The 21,746-nt window shown below is 49.1% G+C and overlaps 1 protein-coding gene across 1 annotated transcript in view; it reads right to left on the bottom strand.

The window, feature by feature from the left end:
- LOC115092435 (disintegrin and metalloproteinase domain-containing protein 9-like) overlaps positions 1-21,746 on the bottom strand; it is a 435,618-nt gene that overhangs the window by 254,199 nt on the left and 159,673 nt on the right. The window contains exon 4 of the mRNA XM_029603268.1: positions 5,120-5,291. Coding sequence (XP_029459128.1) covers positions 5,120-5,291 — 172 coding nt within the window. The remainder of the gene's footprint in view (positions 1-5,119; positions 5,292-21,746) is intronic.

Genomic DNA, 21,746 nt, shown 5'->3' with positions numbered 1-21,746 from the left:
TTATAGTCATGACCAAGAGAGGCGTTAGAATGTAATCTGGATTTATGGGTCTTCTGCATCGCTGAGTCTACCACCATGGAAGTGTGAGGCAACTGAACATGGGAGTAGTAAGAAGACTGACGAATCCGATATTTTGATTCTGATTTTCTGGATGTTGATGGGCCTGAAAGTGGTGCTTCCCAGGCTCTTTTCATTAGTGCATCCAGCACTTCATGGGATGGAAGGGCAACTGGTTCTGCTGGAGTCTCAAACACCTTTAGTAAACCAAGAACATCCGCTCTTGGGTCTGGCAACTTCCTTGTTTCAATATTCAATGTTAGACCCACTTTCTCAAGAAATGTAGAATATGTGAGGTCTTCAGAAGGGGAAACTGGTTCTGGTTGGTCTTCTGGAGGGTCTGATGGGTATCCTGTGGAAGACCCAGGAGAAGATAAAAAGATGATTGGTCAGCCGGAAGAGGAGAAGGTGATGCCGGGGCTGGACCAGGGCTGGGGCTTCTTGAAGATGAACATGGAGACTCCTGTGGAGGCTCTGGCCTGTGTCCTCCTTGATCTGCAACCGTTGTTAGAAACTGAGCTAATATTAAGGAGATTTGAGACATTGTTTGGTATACTAATTCCTCTTGATGTGGTGCAGTCAGTGGTGCACCTCATGGTGGAGCTTGAGGTGGCAGAATAGGTCTATCGGTGCCTGATGAAGATTTCCTAGGGCTTTTGAGCAAGGGATCCTCATGGTCTGATGGAAGAGATGGTGTGGATGCATCAGGAGGAGAAGATAAAGGGGCTTCATCCACAATTAGAAGAGGAGATGGCTCCTTTTGCCTTTTATGGCCAGAAACATGCTTTTTAGGTTGCTTTTGAGCCTTTTGCATCGATGGAGTCGAGAACAGGGACATTTTATGATGGGATGACCCTGTAGTGGATCGGAGTGTTGAAGCAGTATGCACATGCTTCGATCCTGAAGAATGGCTGGACTTGCTTGCGTCGGATGTGTCGGTGCATCGATGATGATGCGTCGGTGCGCTGATGCCGGTCGAAGCATTGACGCCGATTGATGCTGCTGCCTTCTTCGATGCAATGGATGCGTCGCCCGCTCCATGCGTCGGTGTTGAAGGGAACTTTTTGCCAGCGTAGTCAACGCAGAATAACCTACGGACACCGCCCATGGAAGCACCAACTCTTTTGACGCACGGGACGGTCCCGGAGAGGATCTCGCCAACTCCTCCGAGGTGGCATATGATCCCGACGCAGCTTGCCTTAAGTCTTGGATTTTTGCAGCTCTTTGTCTCTGTGCCCTAGGAGACATCTGTCCACAGTCAGCACAATTGGCCTGGTCATGTTGAGGGCCTAGACAAATATAGTAGGAAATGTGTCTGTCAGTAACTGACATTATGGGACATTATGGTCCCAGGCTTCAAGTTCTGCAGCAGCAGAACTTGAAGCCTGGATGAGGCATTTTCTGTCACAATTCAACGTATTTTAACTAGTAGTTAAGCCTAACTACTATTAGAGGTGTTTAAGTGAAAATAAACCTCTTTTCTTTAAGTATCTTTCTCTTCACAGAAAAAGCTTGAGGAGACCGAGAGCTCCGCATGCTGTCAGGCTCGCGGAAAAAAACGGACTGATGAAGGGAGGGGGAGGTGCCAAGCAGGCACACACTACAGCAAAACTTAGAACATTACTTTGAGAGCTCCGCCACCTACAGGACTGGAGGATGTCCCAGACAGCATGACCAATTCATCCGGCTTATCTACGTGAAAAAGAAAAAATGAGTGCTAATCGCTATTTGTACTTTTTCCTTAGTCAATTTTCAAAGTGAAAATATTCATGTGCTTTCACTTTGAAAACTGGTGCAAAGTCCACAGATAAAAATACACGAAATTTGCAACAATGCAGGTAGTATGAAAATTGTCCACTAAAGCTTACGTTTCATCTGTAGTTCAAGCTTGAGATACATTTTACAAGAAAAAAAAAGCATGAATGAAAGGTTCAACACTACTCTTTCAACATTATTATAATAAAATATTAATGTTATTGATGAAAGCACTACCATGTAAAATACAGATTTATTTAATATACTACCATGATATGTAAGTAAGGTGCAACAGTGATTTTTTTTTGCATGTTGTATATGAAATAAAAGTTGAAAGTGTTAAATAAATCAGTGGTCCCCAACCTTTTTTGCACCAGAGACCGGCTTCAAGCAAGACCATTTTTCCATGGCCCAGCAGGGCGGGGTGGGGTAGGGGCGGGGCTTTGGTCATAATGGGGCGGGATTATGGAGGGGGGTTGGATTTTAGTGCACACTTATCATTTAATTATGACATTTATAATGTGAATGTGACTCAACTCACCATAGGTTCTCACATGCATGGCACACTGACCCATGATCATCACGGGGCTAGATGTAAAAGTACAGTTTGTATCCATGGGAACCCCCCTGACCACAATAATGGATGTAAAGCAGAATTATGACATTCCCCATACAACTCACCCTACAAAAAAGATATTCTGGTTCTGGTGACATCTCAGTAACAGCAACTCAAACTCCTTCTACTTCCAGGCTCAATAGCCCTACTTATGAAAAGACAGCAGTTTACCACCAATGCATGTCCTCTGAGAAAACACAACAAATAAGACCGATACAAACGCTTACATGCTAGCAAAATATCTCATCTCGGTAACAGACACAGAACCGACCTAACATACTCCCAGGATCTGTAGTAATGCACATAAACTAATCCGCACACAGTTACACCTGTATTATGGAATACACTCAAACAGGAGCAACCCTATCTATGAAAAGGTAACACTACAAATATTAAGTCAGGTCCTAAAAACCAATACACCTCTTATTAGGAAAACAGAACTAGCAAGCAGCTATAGATCCCCACACAGAAATAATTGTAAAACTATACTAATAAGCAGAATAAATGTTTCAAAACAGCTATGAACAGAATAACATCCAATAATTAAAAACTCATAAAAACTATTAAACATTCTCCAAACACCAATAAAATATTTCAAAAAAGCAGACATCACACAATTAAAATGGCAGTCAAGAAAAATAAACTTAAAAAGCCACCTTTACTTACCCCCTCCAGCAGCTCTCCTACTCCCCTTCCCTGCAGGCCGTGGCACACACCAGAAGCAGCAGTAGAAGCTAAGCTCTATACTTATGGTCCTCTTCCTTAGTGCCCATGTCTCTCACACACACACACCATACCAGTCATGCCCCCATGACCAGTTTCTGTCTCTCACACACCAATCATCTCCCAAACAGTCTTTGGCACACACACACCAGTTACCTTCCTGAACAGTTTCTCTCATGCCATACACACACACACACACAGCTTCCCACGCCCGTGTTCTACTTACATATATGGGCTTCTCACTCTCATAATCACTTTCTCTGTCTCTCTCTCTCTCTCACACACACACACACCCACACACTCACTCACCAGTCTCTCACTCCCATGCTTGTTCTCTCAACATGCACAGGCTTCTCATTCCCATAATCACTTTCTTTCTCTCTCTCTCACACACACTCACCAGTCTCTCACTCCCATGTTCTCTTTCAGATATACAGGCTTCTCCCTCCCATGATGTCTCACACACACCCAGGTTTCTCACTCCCATGCTCACTCTTCACATGCACAGGCTTCTCATTCCCATAATCACTTTATTTCTCTCTCTCTCACACACACACACACACACACACACCAGTCACCTGATCTCGCTCATGCATACACACACACACAGGCTTCCCACTCCCATGTTCTCTTTCAGATATACAGGCTTCTCCCTCCCATGCTGTGTCTCACACACACCCAGGTTTCTCACTCTCATGCTCACTCTCTTCACATGCACAGGCTTCTCATTCCCATAATCACTTTCTCTTTGTTACACACACACCAGTCTCTCTCATTTTCATGCTCACTCTCCACGTGCACAGGCTTCTCATTCCCTGAATCACATTCTCTCACATTCACACACACGTCTTTTTCTCTCACACACACCGTCACCTTACCAAGCAGTCTCTCTCTCTCATACATGCACACTCACCCAGGTTTCTCACTCCCATGCTTTCACCCCCACACCACCAGGCTTCTTACACCCATGCTTTCCCACATACCCAGACTTCTCACTTCCATGCTTTTTCTCTCTCACACACACACAAACTCACACATCAGTCACCTCCCTGACTAATGTCTCACACTCTCACATACACACCAGTCATCTCCCTGAGCAATCATTTTCAGTCTCTCATACACACACACATACACATCAGTCACCTCCCTGACTAATGTCTCACACTCTCACATACACATCAGTCATCTCCCTGAGCAATCACTTTCATTGTCTCTCACATACTCACACACATCAGCCCTCTGACCAGTCAATCACACACAGGCTGGCTGGCTGCTTCTCTCTCTTTCTCTACTCACTTCCTCTTCTCCCCCCCCCCCCCCCGGAGAACAAATGGGAGCTGCAGCAGCCCCCGCAGGCCAAGAAAGAAGAATCCCATCGGCCGCGGGAGGCTCATGCCGCTGTCTCCTTTCTCGATTACCGGCTGCTTCAATTGCTCGGGGACGACGCTGCAGCCGCCGCTGCTACTTATCACACAGCACGGCTCTTTCTCCTTCCCGCGCACCGCTCCATGTATCACTTCCTGTTCCGGGTCACGGGAGGGGGCAGGCGCGGGAAGAAGAAAAGGCCAGCCGCATGTGCCACAGCGTCTTCTAGCACCGCTGCCGTTCCCACTGGGCTTGAACGTGCTGACAGCCCAGCGGCAACGGCAGCGGGAGAGACCGGGAGCGCGCAACACACCTGCCGGTGCTTGGCGGTGCCGCGGACCGGCAAAAAACTCCCACGGCCCGGTCCAGGTCCGCGGACTGGTGGTTGGGGACCCCTGAAATAAATCATATAATCTGGCCTTTGCACCCATTGCATGTTTTTATGCTCATGTACTGTGATAAACTTTGATTATTCTTAAAATGGACCAGTGAAAGGTTTCTTGACCTACAAATCCAAACAACCTTAAGTTAAGCATGACAAAATGTACACCATAATGGACTATCACAGATCAATTGATGTATATAGATTGGAAAATAGCTTACATATTTGGTAGGATTAAATCCATCCAACTTTAATGGTATACCATCACTTTTAATTCCACACATACTGGCCTCAGCATCCATATCTGTTATTCGATAAATGAGATGCTGAAAAGATGAGGAGGATTCTATAGGTTGAATTCCATAGTTCAAAATCTTTGTCTGTAGAAATCCCCTGAAGATTATAACATATTATTATCAGATTTAGCCAATATATCAGACTTCATAAAAATATATAGTAAAGAAATAAGCAGCCTAAACAAATTCTCAATCAAAGCCAAGACTATTATATATTGATCATTACTATCAATGTATATTCAAACATAATGATAATGATATATCTTATCACTCTCATTCTCCATGATCTCCATTGGTTGCCTATACAATAGCGGATCAAATCTAAAGTAAAATTGCTTACCTTGTAATAGGTGTTATCCCAGGACAGCAGGATGTAGTCCTCACATATGGGTGACATCGGTAATGGAGCCCTATACAAAAAAACTTCTGTCAAAGTTTCATAAACTTTTGACTGGCAGCCAGAGTGCCCACTGAGCATGCCCAACATGCCATGATATTCTCTGCCACAGGGGTCTCCCTTCAGTCTGTTTTGTAGCAATTAGTGTTAGCCAAAAATAAAATAATAAAATGTATCGGACCCAACTCCGCGGGGTGGCGGGTGGGTTCTGTGAAGACTACATCCTGCTGTCCTGGGATAACACCTATTACAAGGTAAGCAATTTTGCTTTATCCCAGGACAAGCAGGATGCTAGTCCTCACATATGGGTGAGTAGCAAGCTAGAGGCTGAGTCATTTTGTGTTGAGGCAACAGTGAAATATTGTTATTGAAATGAGTCAGCCGAAGATAATAGCAGGTTGGTTGCAGAAGGAGTTGGGTTTAAACTGGAAACAAGTTCTTTAAGACAGATTGTCCATAGGCTGAATCTTATCATCCTTCTTTGTCCAAACAGTAATGAGCTGCAAAGGTGTGAAGAGAACCCCATGTTGCTGCTTTAAAGATGTCAAGTATTGGCACAGAACGATAGTGCGCTACTGAAGTTGACATTGCTCTTACTGAATGTGCTTTTACGCGCCCTTGGAGAGGAAGGCCTGCTTTTTCATAGCAGAACTGTATACAATCTGCTAGCCAGTTGGACAGAGTATGTTTACCCACTGCTTTACCTGGTTTGTTTGGGTCATAAGAGACAAAGAGTTGATTGGATTTCCTGTGGATTGCAGTGTGGTTTAAGAAGAAGGATAATGCACGCTTACAGTCCAACGTATGTAAGGCACGTTCTCCTTGGTGAGAATGAGGCCTTGGAAAGAATGTGGGTAAAACAATGGATTGATTCAAGTGGAATTCCGTAACTACCTTGGGAAGGAATTTTGGATGTGGACGGAGTACCACTCTGTCATGTAGAAACTTTGTATAAGGTTCATATGTGACAAGTGCTTGTAACTCACTGATCCTTCTAGTTGATGTAATGGCTATGAGGAAGATAGACTTCCATGTGAGAAATTTAAATCACAGGTATCTATGGGTTCGAATGGAGAACGCATGAGTCTGGTTAATACCACGTTCAGGTCCCATTGTGTGATCGGGGGTCCAACTGGTGGTTTAAGGTGAGTTAAGCCTCTCATAAATCTACTGACGAGAGGTTGAGTAGAGATAGGTGCATCTCCCATTTTGTTGTGGTATGCAGAGATTGCACTTAAGTGTACTCTTACAGATGAAGTCTGGAGGCCAGATTCTGAAAGATAGTATAAATAATCTAGTAGAGAAGAAGTGGAGCAAGTGAAAGGATCAGTATTGTTTTGCTTGCACCACAATGTAAATCTTTTCCATTTGGAAGAGTAGTTCTTTCATGTGGAGGTCATACATGAAGCTATAAGCACTTGAGAGATATGGGTTGAAAGATTGAGTGGTTGTAAAATTAAGCTTTCAACATCCATGCTGTCAGGGCAATGGATTGGAGGTTGGGATGGCGCAATCGACCCTGATCCTGAGTTATGAGAGTAGGAGCTACTCCCAGACGAATGGGATCCCTGACTGAGAGGTCTAGAAGTGTGGGAAACCATACTTGCTGAGGCCAGTATGGGGCTATGAGTATCATAGACCCCCTGTCCTGTTGTAGTTTTACTAGTGTCTTGGTTATGAGCAGTATCGGAGGATACGCGTATAGCAGGCCTGAGTTCCAATGGTGAGCAAAGGCGCCCTTGGGCAAGCTGTTCTCCCGCTTGAACAGGGAGCAAAGAGATCTATTGTTGGTTGACCCCAACGTTGAAAAAGCCTGGTTGCTATCGCTGGATCCAAGGACCACTCGTGTGGTTGGAACTGACGACTGAGGCGATCAGCTACTATGTTGTGAATGCCTGCTAGATAAGTGGCCCATAAGAGTATTGAATGTGCTAGGGCCCAGTCCCAAATCTGAGCTGCTTCTTGGCAAAGGAGATACGAGCTCGTTCCCCCTTGCTTGTTGATGTACCACATGGCTACTGTGCTCTCTGTTTGGACAGACAGCACAGTATATAAGAACAGTCTTGTGTGAAAGGCAGTCCTTGAACGCATGCAGCGCATAACGTATAGCTCGAAGCTCTAGGAAGTTTATCTGAAGAGTGGCTTCGTGCTTTGTCCACGTCCCTTGGGTCTGCAGATGACCTATGTGCACACCCCAACCCAAGGTGGATGCATCTGTAGTTAGTGTGACTTGCAAAGTCGGTTGCTGGAAAGGTAGACCTTTGAGAAAATTGTTCATTGATGTCCACCAGAGGAGGGAAGAACGCAGTTCCTGAGTTATATGAATGTGAGAGGACAGTGGTTGAATGGCTTGAATCCATTGTGTTTTGAGAGACCATTGCATTAGTCGCATGGTCAGTCTGGTCATAGGAGTGACGTGAACTGTAGAGGCCATGTGACCGAGGAGGGTAAGGCACTGATGAGCTGTGACCTGGGATTGAGTTCGGAGAGAATGTGCCAGGAGAACGAGTGTCTGTGCACGGTCTCTTGGAAGAAAAGCTTTTGCTATGATGGTATTTAAATCTGCACCGATGAACTGTAGGAGGTGAGATGGTGTGAAATGGGATTTCTGGTAATTGATGAGAAAACCCAAGGAGTGAAGTAAGTTGATTGTGAGCTTGAGTGAATGAGAGCTCCTTCTTTCGTTGGACTCCTGATGATCCAATCGTCTAGATAAGGACACACGTGCACTCCTTGCTTGTGTAGGTGTGCCACCTTGCTTGTGTGGTGCTGAGGCGAGGCTGAATGGAAGCACCCGGTATTGAAAATGTTGGCCGTCGACCAGAAATCGCAGATATTTGTGATGAGGAGGAAAGATGGGAATGTGAGCGTATGCGTCTTGAAGATCCAGAGAACAGAGCCAATCCCCTTTTTGAAGAAGAGGTAACATGGTGCCCAATGATACCATCCTGAATTTCTCTTTTTTGAGAAATTTGTTGAGATTTCTGAGATCTAGGATGGGATGTAGGCCTCCTGTTTTCTTTGGAATGAGGAAATATTGAGAGTAGAATCCTCTGCCCTGCTGAGGCCGGGGAACTGGTTCTATGGCCCTGGCTCTCAGAAGGGTGGATAATTCTGTTTTTAGGAGTGTGTACTGATTGTTTACTGTCCAAGACGAGATGGGTGGGGTTTCGTTTGGTACAGTGAGAAAATGCAAGCGGTACCCTTGAGCTGTGATGGTGTTGTGTTTGTGGACCCTTGGGCTGGTTGGGACAGAGGATAGAGTGCTGTGGAGGTCCTCAGCAAATGTCCCAACCAGGAGGCGGTTCGGAGACTTGGAGCAAGCTGAGATACTGGACTACGTTGGAGTCCTAAGCGTCCAAGGACTCGATACCCACTGGGAGGACGGACGACGTTGGATCCTGGTGATAGAAGAATCTTCACCCTGGAGACCGGCACTCCCCCGGGAGAAGCCCTTAGGAGTCCAGCCGCTGGGACTTTTGGAGATTCACCCTGGAAGCCGAAGTCCCCCCAGGAGGAGCCCGTAGGGACACGGCCGCTGGGACTTAGGCGACTCCCTGAAGGTGGAAGATGGTCCAGATGCAGGCGCCTCCTGCAGGTCGTGGGTTCCGGATGGCTGGCGCCTCCAGCAGGTCGTAGGTAATCCAGAAGTCGGTCCAGGAGTCTGAGTCCAAGAGCGGTCCGCAGCCAGTCCAGGGGTCGGTGTCCAGCGAGCAGTCCAAAGCCAATCCAGAGGTCAGGGTCCAGAAGAATCAATCCAGCGAGGAGGGCAAGGCAGAAGCGGGACAAAGAGAACACCAGGAACGCAGCAGCAGCAGGCCGAAGACCAGGAACCTTGTTGCAAGGCACTGGAGTGATCTAGCTGCAGGGTACTTATACCCTGAGGGCGTCTGACGTCATCTACAACCAGAGTGAGGTTTTCCCGCACTGGCCCCTTTAAATGGGGCTCCTCCCCGCGCGTGTCAGGGGGTGGGGCCAGCCTTGCCGGAGTGTCGGCATCTCTCCCGAGCAGGGAGAGACACACTGGAGGGCTTGCAGGCCCGAAGAAGGCTGGAAACGGTCCGGGCCGCCCCCGAGGTAGGTGGAGGGACTGGGGCATGGCCCGGGACCGCAACAGTACCCCCTCTCCTACGCCCCCTCCCAGGAGGTCTGGATTTACTTGGGTGATCCAGATGGAACTGATGGAGGAGGCTTTTGTCCAGGATGTTGACGGCGGGCTCCCAGGAATTCTCTTCGGGACCATAACCCTCCCAGGAAAGAAGGTACTCCCAACGCCTGCGATGATACCGTACATCCAGCACGTCTTTAACTTGATAGATGGCATCTTCCTGTGCCTCAGGCATGGCGGATGTGGGTGACTTCTTGTGATACGGAGGGAGGACCAAGGGTTTCAACAATGAAACGTGGAAGACATTGTGGATCCTGAGCGTGCGTGGAAGTTGAAGGCGATAGGAGACTGCCCCAATCCTGTCCTTAACTGCGAAGGGATCAATGTACTTAGGAGCCAACCTCATCGAAGGAAGCCGTAGACGAAGGTATTTAGTACTAAGCCATACCTTCTCACCAGGAAGGAACGCTGGGGCTGGCCGTCGCAAACGATCGGCCACTTTCTTCATAATAACCGCCGCATGCTGGGGTCTCTTCCGGGTGGAATGCCAGATCTGGCGTAACCATCGGGCGGTGGTTTGTACGGTGGGAGACGGCACATCTACAGGTACCGGTAAAGGGGGCCGCAGGCATCTGCCGTAAACCGTGTAGAAGGGGGACTTGCCGATGGAAGAGTGCTTGTGGTGATTATAAGAGAATTCTGCCCACAGAAGCAAGGCCACCCAGTCATCTTGCAGGTCTCCCACGAAAGAATGAAGGAACGTCTTCAAGGTCCGGTTTACCCGTTCTACTTGCCCGTTAGCTTGGGGATGGAAGGCAGTGGTGAAGTCAAGCTGAACCCCGAACTTCTCACACAGTGCTCGCCAATACCTCGCCGTAAACTGAGAACCCCTATCTGAGGCAATGTGGAGAGGAAGCCCATGAAAGCGAAAGATATGTCGCGTAAACAAATTCGCCAGTTCAGGGGCTGAGGGTAGTTTGGGGAGGGGCACAAAGTGGGCCATCTTGGAGAATCTATCTATGACGACCCAAATCACCGTCTTCCCCTCTGAAGCAGGCAGATCTACAATAAAGTCCGTGGATAAGTGAGTCCATGGTTCCGCGGGGATCGGCAGAGGCTGAAGAAGGCCCCAGGGGCGGCCGACGGGAGTCTTATGTCGGGCGCAGGTTGGGCAAGAGTTAACGTAGAGACGAATATCCTTCTTAAATTGGGGCCACCAGTAATACTCCGAGAGTAATTCCTGGGTCCTGGCTATTCCCGGATGACCGGCTGTTAGAGAGTCGTGTGCCCAGGAGAGAAGCTTCTTTCGCAGTCTGAGGGGTACCACAGTCTTCCCTGTCGGGACCGTTTTGGCGACCGCAAGGAGCACCTTGGCTGGGTCAAGGATGTACTGCGGTGGGTCTGGCACATCCTCCATTTCAGCGGTACGGGAGAGAGCGTCCGCCCGAACATTCTTATCGGCCGGCCGGTAGTGGAGACGGAAATCAAAGCGGCCGAAGAAGAGGGACCACCTGGCCTGCCGGGGGTTGAGACGCTGGGCACGGCATAAGTATTCCAGGTTTTTATGGTCTGTGTAAACAATCACCGGCTGTTGAGTCCCCTCCAACCATTGGCGCCACTCTTCGAATGCCAATTTAATGGCTAGTAATTCTTTATCCCCTATTCCGTAGTTCTTTTCTGTCGGCGAGAATTTCCGAGAGAAGTAGGAACAGGGCAGGAGCTTCCCCCTAGGGGATACTTGACTTAAAACGGCCCCGACGGCAATGTCGGAGGCATCCACTTCCACGATAAACTGTCGTTGGGGATTGGGGTGTCGCAGGCATGGATCCTGGAGAAATGCCTCTTTCAGTTTCTGGAAGGCCTGTAGGGTGGCCGATGTCCAATTCCTTGCGTCTGATCCCTTCTTGGTAAGGGCCGTCAAGGGTGCCACCATCTGGGAGTAATGTGGGATAAATTGCCGGTAGAAGTTGGTGAACCCAAGAATCCTCTGCAGCGCCTTCACCCCCACCGGTTGGGGCCAATCCTTGATGGCAGCGACCTTCTCCGGATCCATGTGAAATCCCGTAGAGGATACAATATACCCTAAAATGGGTAACGATTCTTGTTCGAATAAACATTTCTCGAGTTTTGTGTAAAGCCGATTATCAAGTAACTTCTATAACACTCGACGAACGTCCTTGCGATGTGTCTGTAGATCCTTGGAGTAAATTAGTACGTCGTATAGGTAAACAATGACTGACGTGTGTAACATTTCTCGTAGAACCTCATTCATGAGGTTTTGAAACACTGCTGGGGCGTTGCAGAGACCGAAGAGCATGACCCGGTATTCATAATGTCTGTCCCTAGTGTTGAATGTGGTCTTCCACTCATCTCCTGGGCGAATTCTAGCTAGGTTATAAGCTCCGCGAAGGTCTAGTTTGGTAAATATCCTGGCCCCTTGCAGTCGGTCCAAGAGTTCTGGGATCAAGGGCAGAGGATACCGATCCCACTGGGTAATACTATTCAAGCCCCAGTAATCTATGCAGGGTCGGAGGGACCCATCTTTATTTGCCACGAAGAAGAAACCTGCCCCGGCTGGAGATGTAGACGGTCATATGAACCCCCGGTCCAGGTTCTCCTGGATATATGCTGACATGGCTTGAGTCTCCGGGAGGGACAATGGGTAGACCCGTCCTCGTGGCGGTGTGGGGCCAGGGTGAACATTAATTGCGCAGTCAAAGGGGCGATGCTCCAGAAGGATCTCGGCCTTCTCTTTGGAGAACACATTGAGATAATCCTGATAGTGAGATGGCAGGCCCAGAGTCGATGTCAAGAGAGGAATCGGTGGTCGAGTAACCATGGCTAGGCAGGAATTAAGGCATGCCGGTCCCCAAGACGCCAGTTGAAGGGAGTCCCATGCAATTACGGGCGAGTGCTTCCGAAGCCAGGGTAGACCCAAGATGACCGGGTGCATGGACTTCTCTAAAACGAAGAAGGAGATCTCCTCCTGGTGCAGAACGCCCGTGCGAAGAATGAGAGGCTCGGTGCGGGTGGTGATGACTCCAGGAAGTATTCTCCCCTGAGTGGAGGACACACGGAGGGGGGGTCTTTGGGGTTGAACCCCGATCTGGAGTTGTTGAACCAGCTCCTGAAGAATGAAGTTACCCCCTGCTCCCGAGTCGATCAGAGCTTGCATGTTGAACTCCTCCTCCGGGAGGAGTAAGGTCACTGGCACAATACATGGGGAGTCAGAAGCGGTATGACCTAGGGTTAGCTCCCCGGCTGTCCCTAGGTCCGAGAGTTTCCCGGGCATTCATTACAATGAGCAAGGAAATGGCCTTTGCCACCACAGTACAAGCATAGGCCGAGTGACCGACGTCTCCTTCTTTCTTCTTGGGAGAGAGGTCCCTGACCCACCTACATGGGCTCGATTTCTTGGGCCCCTGGAGAACCAGACTGGGAATTCCCCCTGCGGGGAGGAGTAGATCCAACAAGTCCCAGCCTAAAAGTCGGTTTCTTCTCTCGAAACCGGCACTGGATGCGACGGTCCACACGACCTGCGAGGTCAATCAGAGCGTCTAGGTCATCAGGGAGGTCTCGGGCTGCCAATTCGTCTTGTAGCTTAGGAGAGAGGCTTTCCAGGAAAATGCCGTGCAGACTGTCGCTCCCCCAGTTTAGTTCGGCGGCGAGAGTTTGGAACTCTACAGCGTATTCTGCCAGCGGCCGGTTCCCCTGGCGTAACTGGAGTAACTCCGAGGCAGCAGTGGACTTGCGGGAGGCTTCATCAAAGACCCGCCTGAAGGCAGAGACGAAGTGCACCAAGTTGTCCAGGCGAGAATCTTGACGCTCCAAAAGATTGGAGGCCCAAGCCAGGGGCTTCCCGTCCAATAGAGAAATAATAAAGCTTGTCTTGATCCGGTCTGTCGGAAATTGAAGCGGAAGTAGGTTAAAACGAATGTAGCACTGGTTCAGGAACCCTCGGCATAGTTTCGCATCTCCTGAATATCGTAAAGGTACTGGCATCTGGATGGGAGCTGTAGCGGCGGAAGTGGCCCCTGTTCCATGTACCGTGGAGCTGGCAGCCGTGGCTCCTTCAACACGGTCAGCTAACCTTTGTACCGTTGTCGTCAGAGCATCGAAGCATGTCTGCTGCTGTTGCAGCCTCTGGGCAATACCTGGAATGGCTTTCAGGCCGGCTAAATCCGCCGGGTCCATGGCCTTGCAATCTGTTGTGTTTGTGGACCCTTGCGCTGGTTGGGATAGAGGATAGAGCGCTGTGGAGGTCCTCAGCAAATGTCCCAACCAGGAGGTGGTTCGGAGACTTGGAGCAAGCTGAGATACTGGACTACGTTGGAGTCCTAAGCGTCCAAGGACTCGATACCCACTGGGAGGACGGACGACGTTGGATCCTGGTGATAGAAGAATCTTCACCCTGGAGACTGGCACTCCCCCAGGAGGAGCCCTTAGGAGTCCAGCCACTGGGACTTTTGGAGATTCACCCTGGAAGCCGAAGTTCCCCCAGGAGGAGCCCGTAGGGACATGGTCGCTGGGATTTAGGCAACTCCCTGAAGGTGGAAGATGGTCTGGATGCAGGCGCCTCCTGCAGGTCGTGGGTTCCGGACGGCTGGCGCCTCCAGCAGGTCGTAGGTAATCCAGAAGTCGGTCCAGGAGTCTGAGTCCAAGAGCGGTCCACAGCCAGTCCAGGGGTCGGTGTCCAGAGAGCGGTCCAAAGCCAATCCAGAGGTCAAAGTCCAGCGAGCGGTCCAAAGCCAATCCAGAGGTCGAAATCCAGCGAGCGGTCCAAAACCAGTCCAGGAGTCAGGGTCCAGAAGAATCAATCAAGCGAGGAGGGCAAGGCAGAAGCGGGACGAAGAGAACACCAGGAACACAGCAACAGCAGGCCGAAGACCAGGAACCTTGTTGCAAGGCAGTAGCGTGATCTAGCTGCAGGGTACTTATACCCTGAGGGCGTCTGAAGTCATCTACAGCCAGAGTGAGGTTTTCCCGCGCTGGCCCCTTTAAATGGGGCTCCTCCCCGCGCAAGCACGCATCAGGGGGCGGGGCCAGCCTTGCCGGAGAGACGCGCTGGAGAGCTTGCAGGCCCAAAGAAGGCTGGAAATGGCCCGGGCCGCCCCCGAGGTAGGTGGAGGGACCTGGGCACGGCCCGGGACCGCAACAGATGGAAAGTACCCATTGGTCTGTGGTAATGGAGGTCCAGGTGTGATGAAAGAAAGCAATGCGACCTCCTACCGGCAAGTGTGGGACCGGATTGAAGGATAGGCTTCTGCTCTCTGAGAGTATCTCAAAACCCCGACGTTGAAGCAGTCTGAGGAGGGGGTTGAGGTCTGGATTGTCTTTGTTGAGGTTGTGAACGTTGAGCTGGGCGAGATGTATGTGCATGGGTCGCAGGAGGATAGTAACGCCTCTGGCGGTAATATAGGCGTCTTGTATCCCTTCTGGGTAGCCTGCTGGAAGAGGGTTGGGATTCCTGAGGAATTAAGGAGAGCTGTTTTAGAGTTTCTGTGTGCTCTTTTAAAACTGCAACTGCTTCCTTCACTTTGTCTCCGAAAAGGTTATCTCTGAGACAAGGAAGGTTGGCTAGTCTCTCCTGCACCTCCGGTCTAAAGTCTGAAGCCTTAAGCCATTCCCAACGGTGAGCTGTGATACCTGAAGCTGAAAGACGAGATGCGGTTTCAAAGCTATCATATGTCACCCTGACCTCGTGCTTGCCTGCTTCTAGTCCTTTATGCACCAGCTGAGAGAAAGCATCCTGAAATTGCTCAGGGAGTGTCTGGGTAAGTTCTTGGACCTGCTTCCAGAGGTTACGCTGGTATTGATTCATGAAGAGCTGGTAAGCAGCAATTCTAGAGACCAGCATAGATCCTTGAAATACTTTTCGACCTAGATTATCAAGGAATCTATTATCCTTCCCTGGTGGTGTTGAAGAGTGTGTTTAACTCTTTTTGCTTTCTTTTGTGCTGACTCAACTACCACCAACTGGTGAGGTAGCTGAGCCTTTTGGAACCCTGGAATTGGTTGAACCAGGTATGTGGCATCTGATCTTTTGTTAACCGATGGAATGGAGCCAGGATTTCCCATAATCTGTACATGAATTCCCGGAGTACCTCATGCACTGGCACAGCCAAGATTTCCTTTGGCGGATCTACAAATTGTAGAACTTCAAGTGTCTTCTGTCTGGAATCTATCTCCGATTGCAGCTGGACTGGGACAGTCTCCGCCATCTCTTTCACAAAGTTGGAGAATGACAAATCCTCTGGAGGAGATTTTCTACAGTTTTCTGGAGGCGAAGGTTCCGAGAGCATCTCCTCATTTGTAGAGACATCTGTATCTGTGTCTGACCAGGTGTCTCTTGGGTGACCTGTAGGCTGTGGCCTGGAAGGCATCAATGGCAGAGACTTTGGTATCAATGGAAACATCGGAGACTGTGGAGGCAGAGGTCTTGAAACCCCCGAAGGCTCCGGCATGGGTTCTGGCGTGTTTTTATCGATGTCTTGAGGTTTTGTAGGGAGAGCATTGATTAAAGTATTTAATTTTTCCATCAGAGGTCCGAATATGGAAACATATGGGATCGGCATCGGTGGATTAATCGAAGGAACCGATGCTGGAATCGGAACCGGCACCGATGGTATAGCAAAATTGCTTACCTTGTAATAGGTGTTATCCCAGGACAGCAGGATGTAGTCCTCACATATGGGTGACATCAGTAATGGAGCCCTATGTACGGAAAACTTCTCTCAAAGTTTCTATGAAACTTTTGAATGGCACTGGAGTGCCTACTGAGCATGCCCAGCATGCTATGATATTCCCTGCCACAGGGGTCTCCCTTTAGTCTTGGTTTGTAGCAATAGCGTTAGCCAAAAATAAAATAATAAAACGTATCTGACCCAACTCCGCGGGGTGGCGGGTGGGTTTCGTGAGGACTACATCCTGCTGTCCTGGGATAACACCTATTACAAGGTAAGCAATTTTGCTTTATCCCAGGACAAGCAGGATGCTAGTCCTCACATATGGGTGATTAGCAAGCTAAGGCTGATTCATTTTGTGCTGAAATGACCGTAAGGTATTGTTATTGAAATGAATCAGTCGAAATCACAGCAGGTTGGATGTAGAAGGAGTTGGGATTACACTGGAAACAAGTTCTTTAAGACGGATTGTCCATAGGCTGAATCTTGTCTTCCCTCTTTGTCTAAGCAGTAGTGAGCTGCAAAGGTGTGAAGAGAACTCCATGTTGCTGCTTTACAAATGTCCAGAATAGGTACAGAGCGAAGGTGTGCTACTGAAGTTGACATCGCTCTGACTGAGTGTGCTTTTACTCGCCCTTGAAGAGTAAGGCCTGCTTTTTCATAACAAAATTATATGCAATCTGCTAGCCAGTTTGACAGAGTATGCTTACCCACTGCTTTACCTGGCTTGTTTGGATCATAGGATACAAACAGTTGACTGGATTTTCTTTGGGCTGTAGTGCGGTTTAAATAGAAGGAGAGCGCACGCTTACAGTCCAAGGTATGTAGGGCTCTTTCACCTTGATGGGAATGAGGCCTAGGAAAGAATGTAGGTAAAACTATTGATTGATTTAAGTGAAATTCCGTAACAATCTTAGGAAGGAACTTTGGATGCGTCCTGAGGACTACTCTGTCATGTAAGAACTTTGTAAAAGGCTCGTATGTGACTAGTGCTTGCAATTCACTGACCCTTCTGGCCGAAGTGATGGCTATGAGAAATACCGTTTTCCAAGTAAGGTATTTAAGGTCACAGGTACTTATGGGTTCAAAGGGAGAACGCATAAGCCTAGTGAGTACTACATTTAGATCCCATTGTATACTCGGGGAATGAATTGGAGGTTTAATGTGAGTTAGGCCTCTCATGAATTTACTGACGAGAGGCTGTGTCGAGATAGGAGCGTCGTCCAGCTTATTATGGTAAGCTGAGATTGCACTTAAGTGTACCCGTACCGATGATGTCTTAAGACCAGAGTCTGAAAGATGGTAAAGGTAATCTAGTAGTGATGTAGTGGGGCAAGTGAAAGGATCTAAATCTTTTTGAGTGCACCACAGCGTAAACCGTTTCCATTTGTAGGAATAATTCTTTCTAGTGGAAGGTTTACGTGCAGCTATAAGTACTTGAGATATAGCGGATGGAAGGTTGAATTGCTGTAATATTAAGCTTTCAACATCCATGCTGTCAGGGACAGGGATTGAAGGTTGGGATGGCGCAACTGACCCTGTTCCTGAGTTATGAGATTGGGAGCTACTCCCAGGCGAATTGGATCCCTGACTGATAGATCCAGTAGTGTGGGGAACCATACTTGTCGAGGCCAATATGGGGCTATGAGTATCATAGTCCCCTTGTCCTGATTTAGCTTCACTAGAGTCTTGGTTATGAGCGGTATCGGAGGATACGCGTATAACAGGCCTGAGCTCCAATGGCGAGCAAATGCGTCCCTTGGTTGGCTGTTCAGCTGTCGGAGCAGAGAGCAGTAATTGTTCACCTTGTAGTTGAGCTGGGATGCAAAGAGATCTATTGTCGGTTGTCCCCAGCGCTGGAAGATCTTGGATGCTACTGATGGATCCAAGGACCATTCGTGCGGTTGGAACTGACGACTGAGGTGATCCGCTACTGTGTTGTGGATGCCCGCTAGGTAGGTGGCCCGTAAAAGAATTGCATGCGTCAGGGCCCAGTCTCAGATTTGTGCTGCTTCTTGACAAAGGAGGTATGAACCTGTCCCTCCTTGTTTGTTGATGTACCACATTGCTACTGTGTTGTCCGTCTGGATTAAGACAGTCTTGTGTGATAGGCAGTCTTTGAATGCATGCAGCGCATAACGTATAGCTCGAAGCTCTAGGAAGTTTATCTGAAAAGTAGCTTCGAGTCGTGTCCACTTGCCCTGTGTCTTTAGATGACCAATATGTGCTCCCCAGCCTAAGGTGGATGCATCTGTAGTCAACGTCACTTGTGGTACTGGCTGCTGAAAAGGTAGACCTTTGAGCAGGTTGGGCATTAGCGTCCACCAGAGTAGTGCGGCTTTTAGCTCTGGTGTGATATAAACAGGAGTGGACATTGGTTGAGTGGCTTGTATCCACTGTGTTTTGAGTGTCCATTGTAGAAGTCGCATGGTTAGTCTGGCCATGGGAGTTACATGAACCGTGGAAGCCATGTGTCCTAGAAGTATGAGGCACTGGTGAGCCGTCAACTTGAATCGGTTGCGGAGCTGGTGAGTTAAGAGGACAAGTGTCTGAGCACGGTCTTTTGGTAGAAAAGCGGTCGCTAGCGTAGTGTTTAGCTCTGCACCTATAAACTGTAGTAGATGAGTTGGTGAGAGATGGGATTTCTGGTAATTGATGAGAAATCCCAAGGAATGAAGGACTTGGATGGTGAGCTTGAGGGACGCGACGGCACCTTCTTTTGAATGACTTCTGATGAGCCAATCGTCCAGATAAGGAAACACGTGCACCTTTTGCTTGTGGAGGTGTGCCACTGCTGCAGCCATGCATTTTGTGAATACTCTGGGTGCTGATGCTAGTCCGAATGGCAGCACCCTGTATTGAAAATGCTGATCTAGTACCTGAAACCGCAGGTACTGGCGATGCGGAGGGTAGATGGGGATGTGAGCGTAGGCATCTTGAAGATCCAGAGAGCAGAGCCAATCTCCCCTTTGAAGAAGAGGTAGAATGGAGCCTAGGGATACCATTCTGAATTTTTCTTTCTTGAGAAATTTGTTGAGGTTTCTGAGGTCTAGGATAGGACGAAGGCCTCCTGTTTTCTTTGGAATGAGGAAATATCGGGAGTAGAATCCTCTGCCCTTCTGAGGACCAGGAACTGGTTCTATGGCCCTGATTCTCAGAAGGGTGGATAATTCTGTTTGAAGAATTATGGTGTGTTGATTTATTGAATGGGAGTGAAGTGGTGGATTCTCCATAGGGATAGTTGAGAAATCCAACCTGTAACCGTGGGTCGTGATGGATAACACCCACTGGTCGGTGGTGATGGAGGCCCAATTGCTGAGAAAATGTTGAATGCGGCCTCCTACAGGTGTTTCGGGGAACGGATTTATGCTGCTGCTCTCTGGGGTTGTTCAGAAACCAGACGTGGCCGTTGTTTGTGGAGGCGGCTGAGGCCTCTGCTGCCTTTGCCTAGGCTGTTGACGCTGTGTTGGACGGCTAGGCCTCTGTCTACCTGCTGGGGGGTAGTATCTTCGTTGGCGATAATAAGGCCTTCGAGTGTCTCTTCTCGGAAATTTTCGGGAAGAGGCCTGTGACTCCTGAGGCTGAGACGACAATTGTTTCAAAGTCTCTGAATGATCCTTAAGGGTCGCTACCGCTTCCTTTATTTTATCCCCGAAGAGATTATCTCCCAAGCATGGTAGATCAGAAAGATGATCCTGGACTTCTGGGCGAAGATCCGATGCTTTTAGCCATGCCCATCTTCGTGCAGCTATAGCTGATGCGGACAACCTTGCTGCTGTCTCGAAACAGTCGTAAGTGGCCCTGACTTCGTGTTTCCCCGAGTCAAGGCCTTTATGTACCAACGCTTGAAATGCCTCTTGGTATTGATCCGGTAAGGTCAGAGAAAGCTCCTGTACTTGCTTCCAAAGGTTTCTTTGGTATTGGTTCATATATAGCTGGTAAGCTGTAATCTTGGATACCAGCATGGAACCCTGGAAAACTTTCCTGCCTAGGTTGTCTAACAACCTACTATCCTTCCCCGGCGGCACTGAAGCATGGGATTTCTGTCTCTTCGCCTTCTTTTGGGCTGACTCTACCACCACTGACTGGTGGGGCAGTTGTGGCCTTTGGAATCCCGGTGTTGGCTGCACTAAGTAAGTGGCCTCAGCTCTCTTATTGACCGGGGAGACCGAGCTTGGATGCTCCCAGATTCTTTGTTGAAGTTCCTGTAAGACTTCATGCACTGGGATTGCTAACATCTCCTTTGGTGGGTCTACGAACTGTAAGACTTCCAAAGTCTTCTGTCTTTGATCCACCTCTGTCTGTATAGGGAATGGGATGGTATCCGCCATTTCCCTAACAAAGTTCGTGAAGGAGAGATCCTCTGGTGGAGACTTCCTGTGATCCTCAGTTGGAGATGGCTCCGAGAATAAATCTTCTTCTGAAGAGTATTCTGAATGAGAATCATCTGATTCCTGCTGAGGCTTAGGATAAGGTGCTGATGGTCCTACAGGTGAATGTGGCCTAGGGGGCCTAGGCACCCCTGAAGGGCCTGGAAGTGGATCCTGAGGTGATTGCCCTGTCAGGATTCCCAGAAGTGTGTCCAGCTTGTTAAAAACTGGATGCAAAATGGGGACATCCTCCTGAGGAACCGGTGTTGGCATCGGTCTTCCAGGTGAGGGCACCGGCATGGGCATCGGCACCGAGGACGGAATCGGAGGAGGCGTACGAGGTAACGGTGAAGTCACCGGGGTTGGAATCGATGTCGGTTCCCGCGGCATCGTCGATGACCCCGGAATCGTTAGTGCAGAAATGGGCATCGATGGTTGTGGAATCGGCATCGATGGCGGTCTTGCGTCTCGTAGAGCCTGTTGCACCGCTTGACGAATGAGTATGTCAAGTTCCACACGCACAGCTGGTGAAAACAGAGCAGCTGTGGTGGGAGGTGGTGTTGGCGATGCCGATTCCTCCTCAGAGCCCTGAGGAGGTTCGGAACCCGGCACCGATATCGGTGGGGATCGCCCATCAGTAGGCCTTGGAGCCTCTGCTTCCGTCCGGGTTTTCTTCGCAGGGGAGGCCGTACCTGTGGTTGTGTCTCCGGACACCGACTCCCGCCGTCGTCGATGTCGATGGCGATGCTTCTCAGGCTGTTTGTCGTTTCCTGTCGATGATGCTTTCGATGAAATCGACGGCGATTGAGTGGAAGCGTCCCCCGCAGCCGGAAGTTTCTTTTTTAGTAGTAACTGTCGAACTGAAGCCGATGGCGAGGACTGGGCCGAAGTCGACGGTCTTGGCAGCCGCTGTACTGAAAAAAGCTGCTCCATCCTTTCAGCCCTCAGTTTTCGGCCTTTCGTGGTCATTTCAGCACAGAATGAACACGCTTGG

Source organism: Rhinatrema bivittatum, chromosome 5 (assembly GCF_901001135.1).
Source record: "Rhinatrema bivittatum chromosome 5, aRhiBiv1.1, whole genome shotgun sequence".
NCBI classification, from domain to species: domain Eukaryota; kingdom Metazoa; phylum Chordata; class Amphibia; order Gymnophiona; family Rhinatrematidae; genus Rhinatrema; species Rhinatrema bivittatum.
Note: the sequence above shows the minus strand (reverse complement) of the source record. Positions and strands in the feature narration are given on the sequence as shown.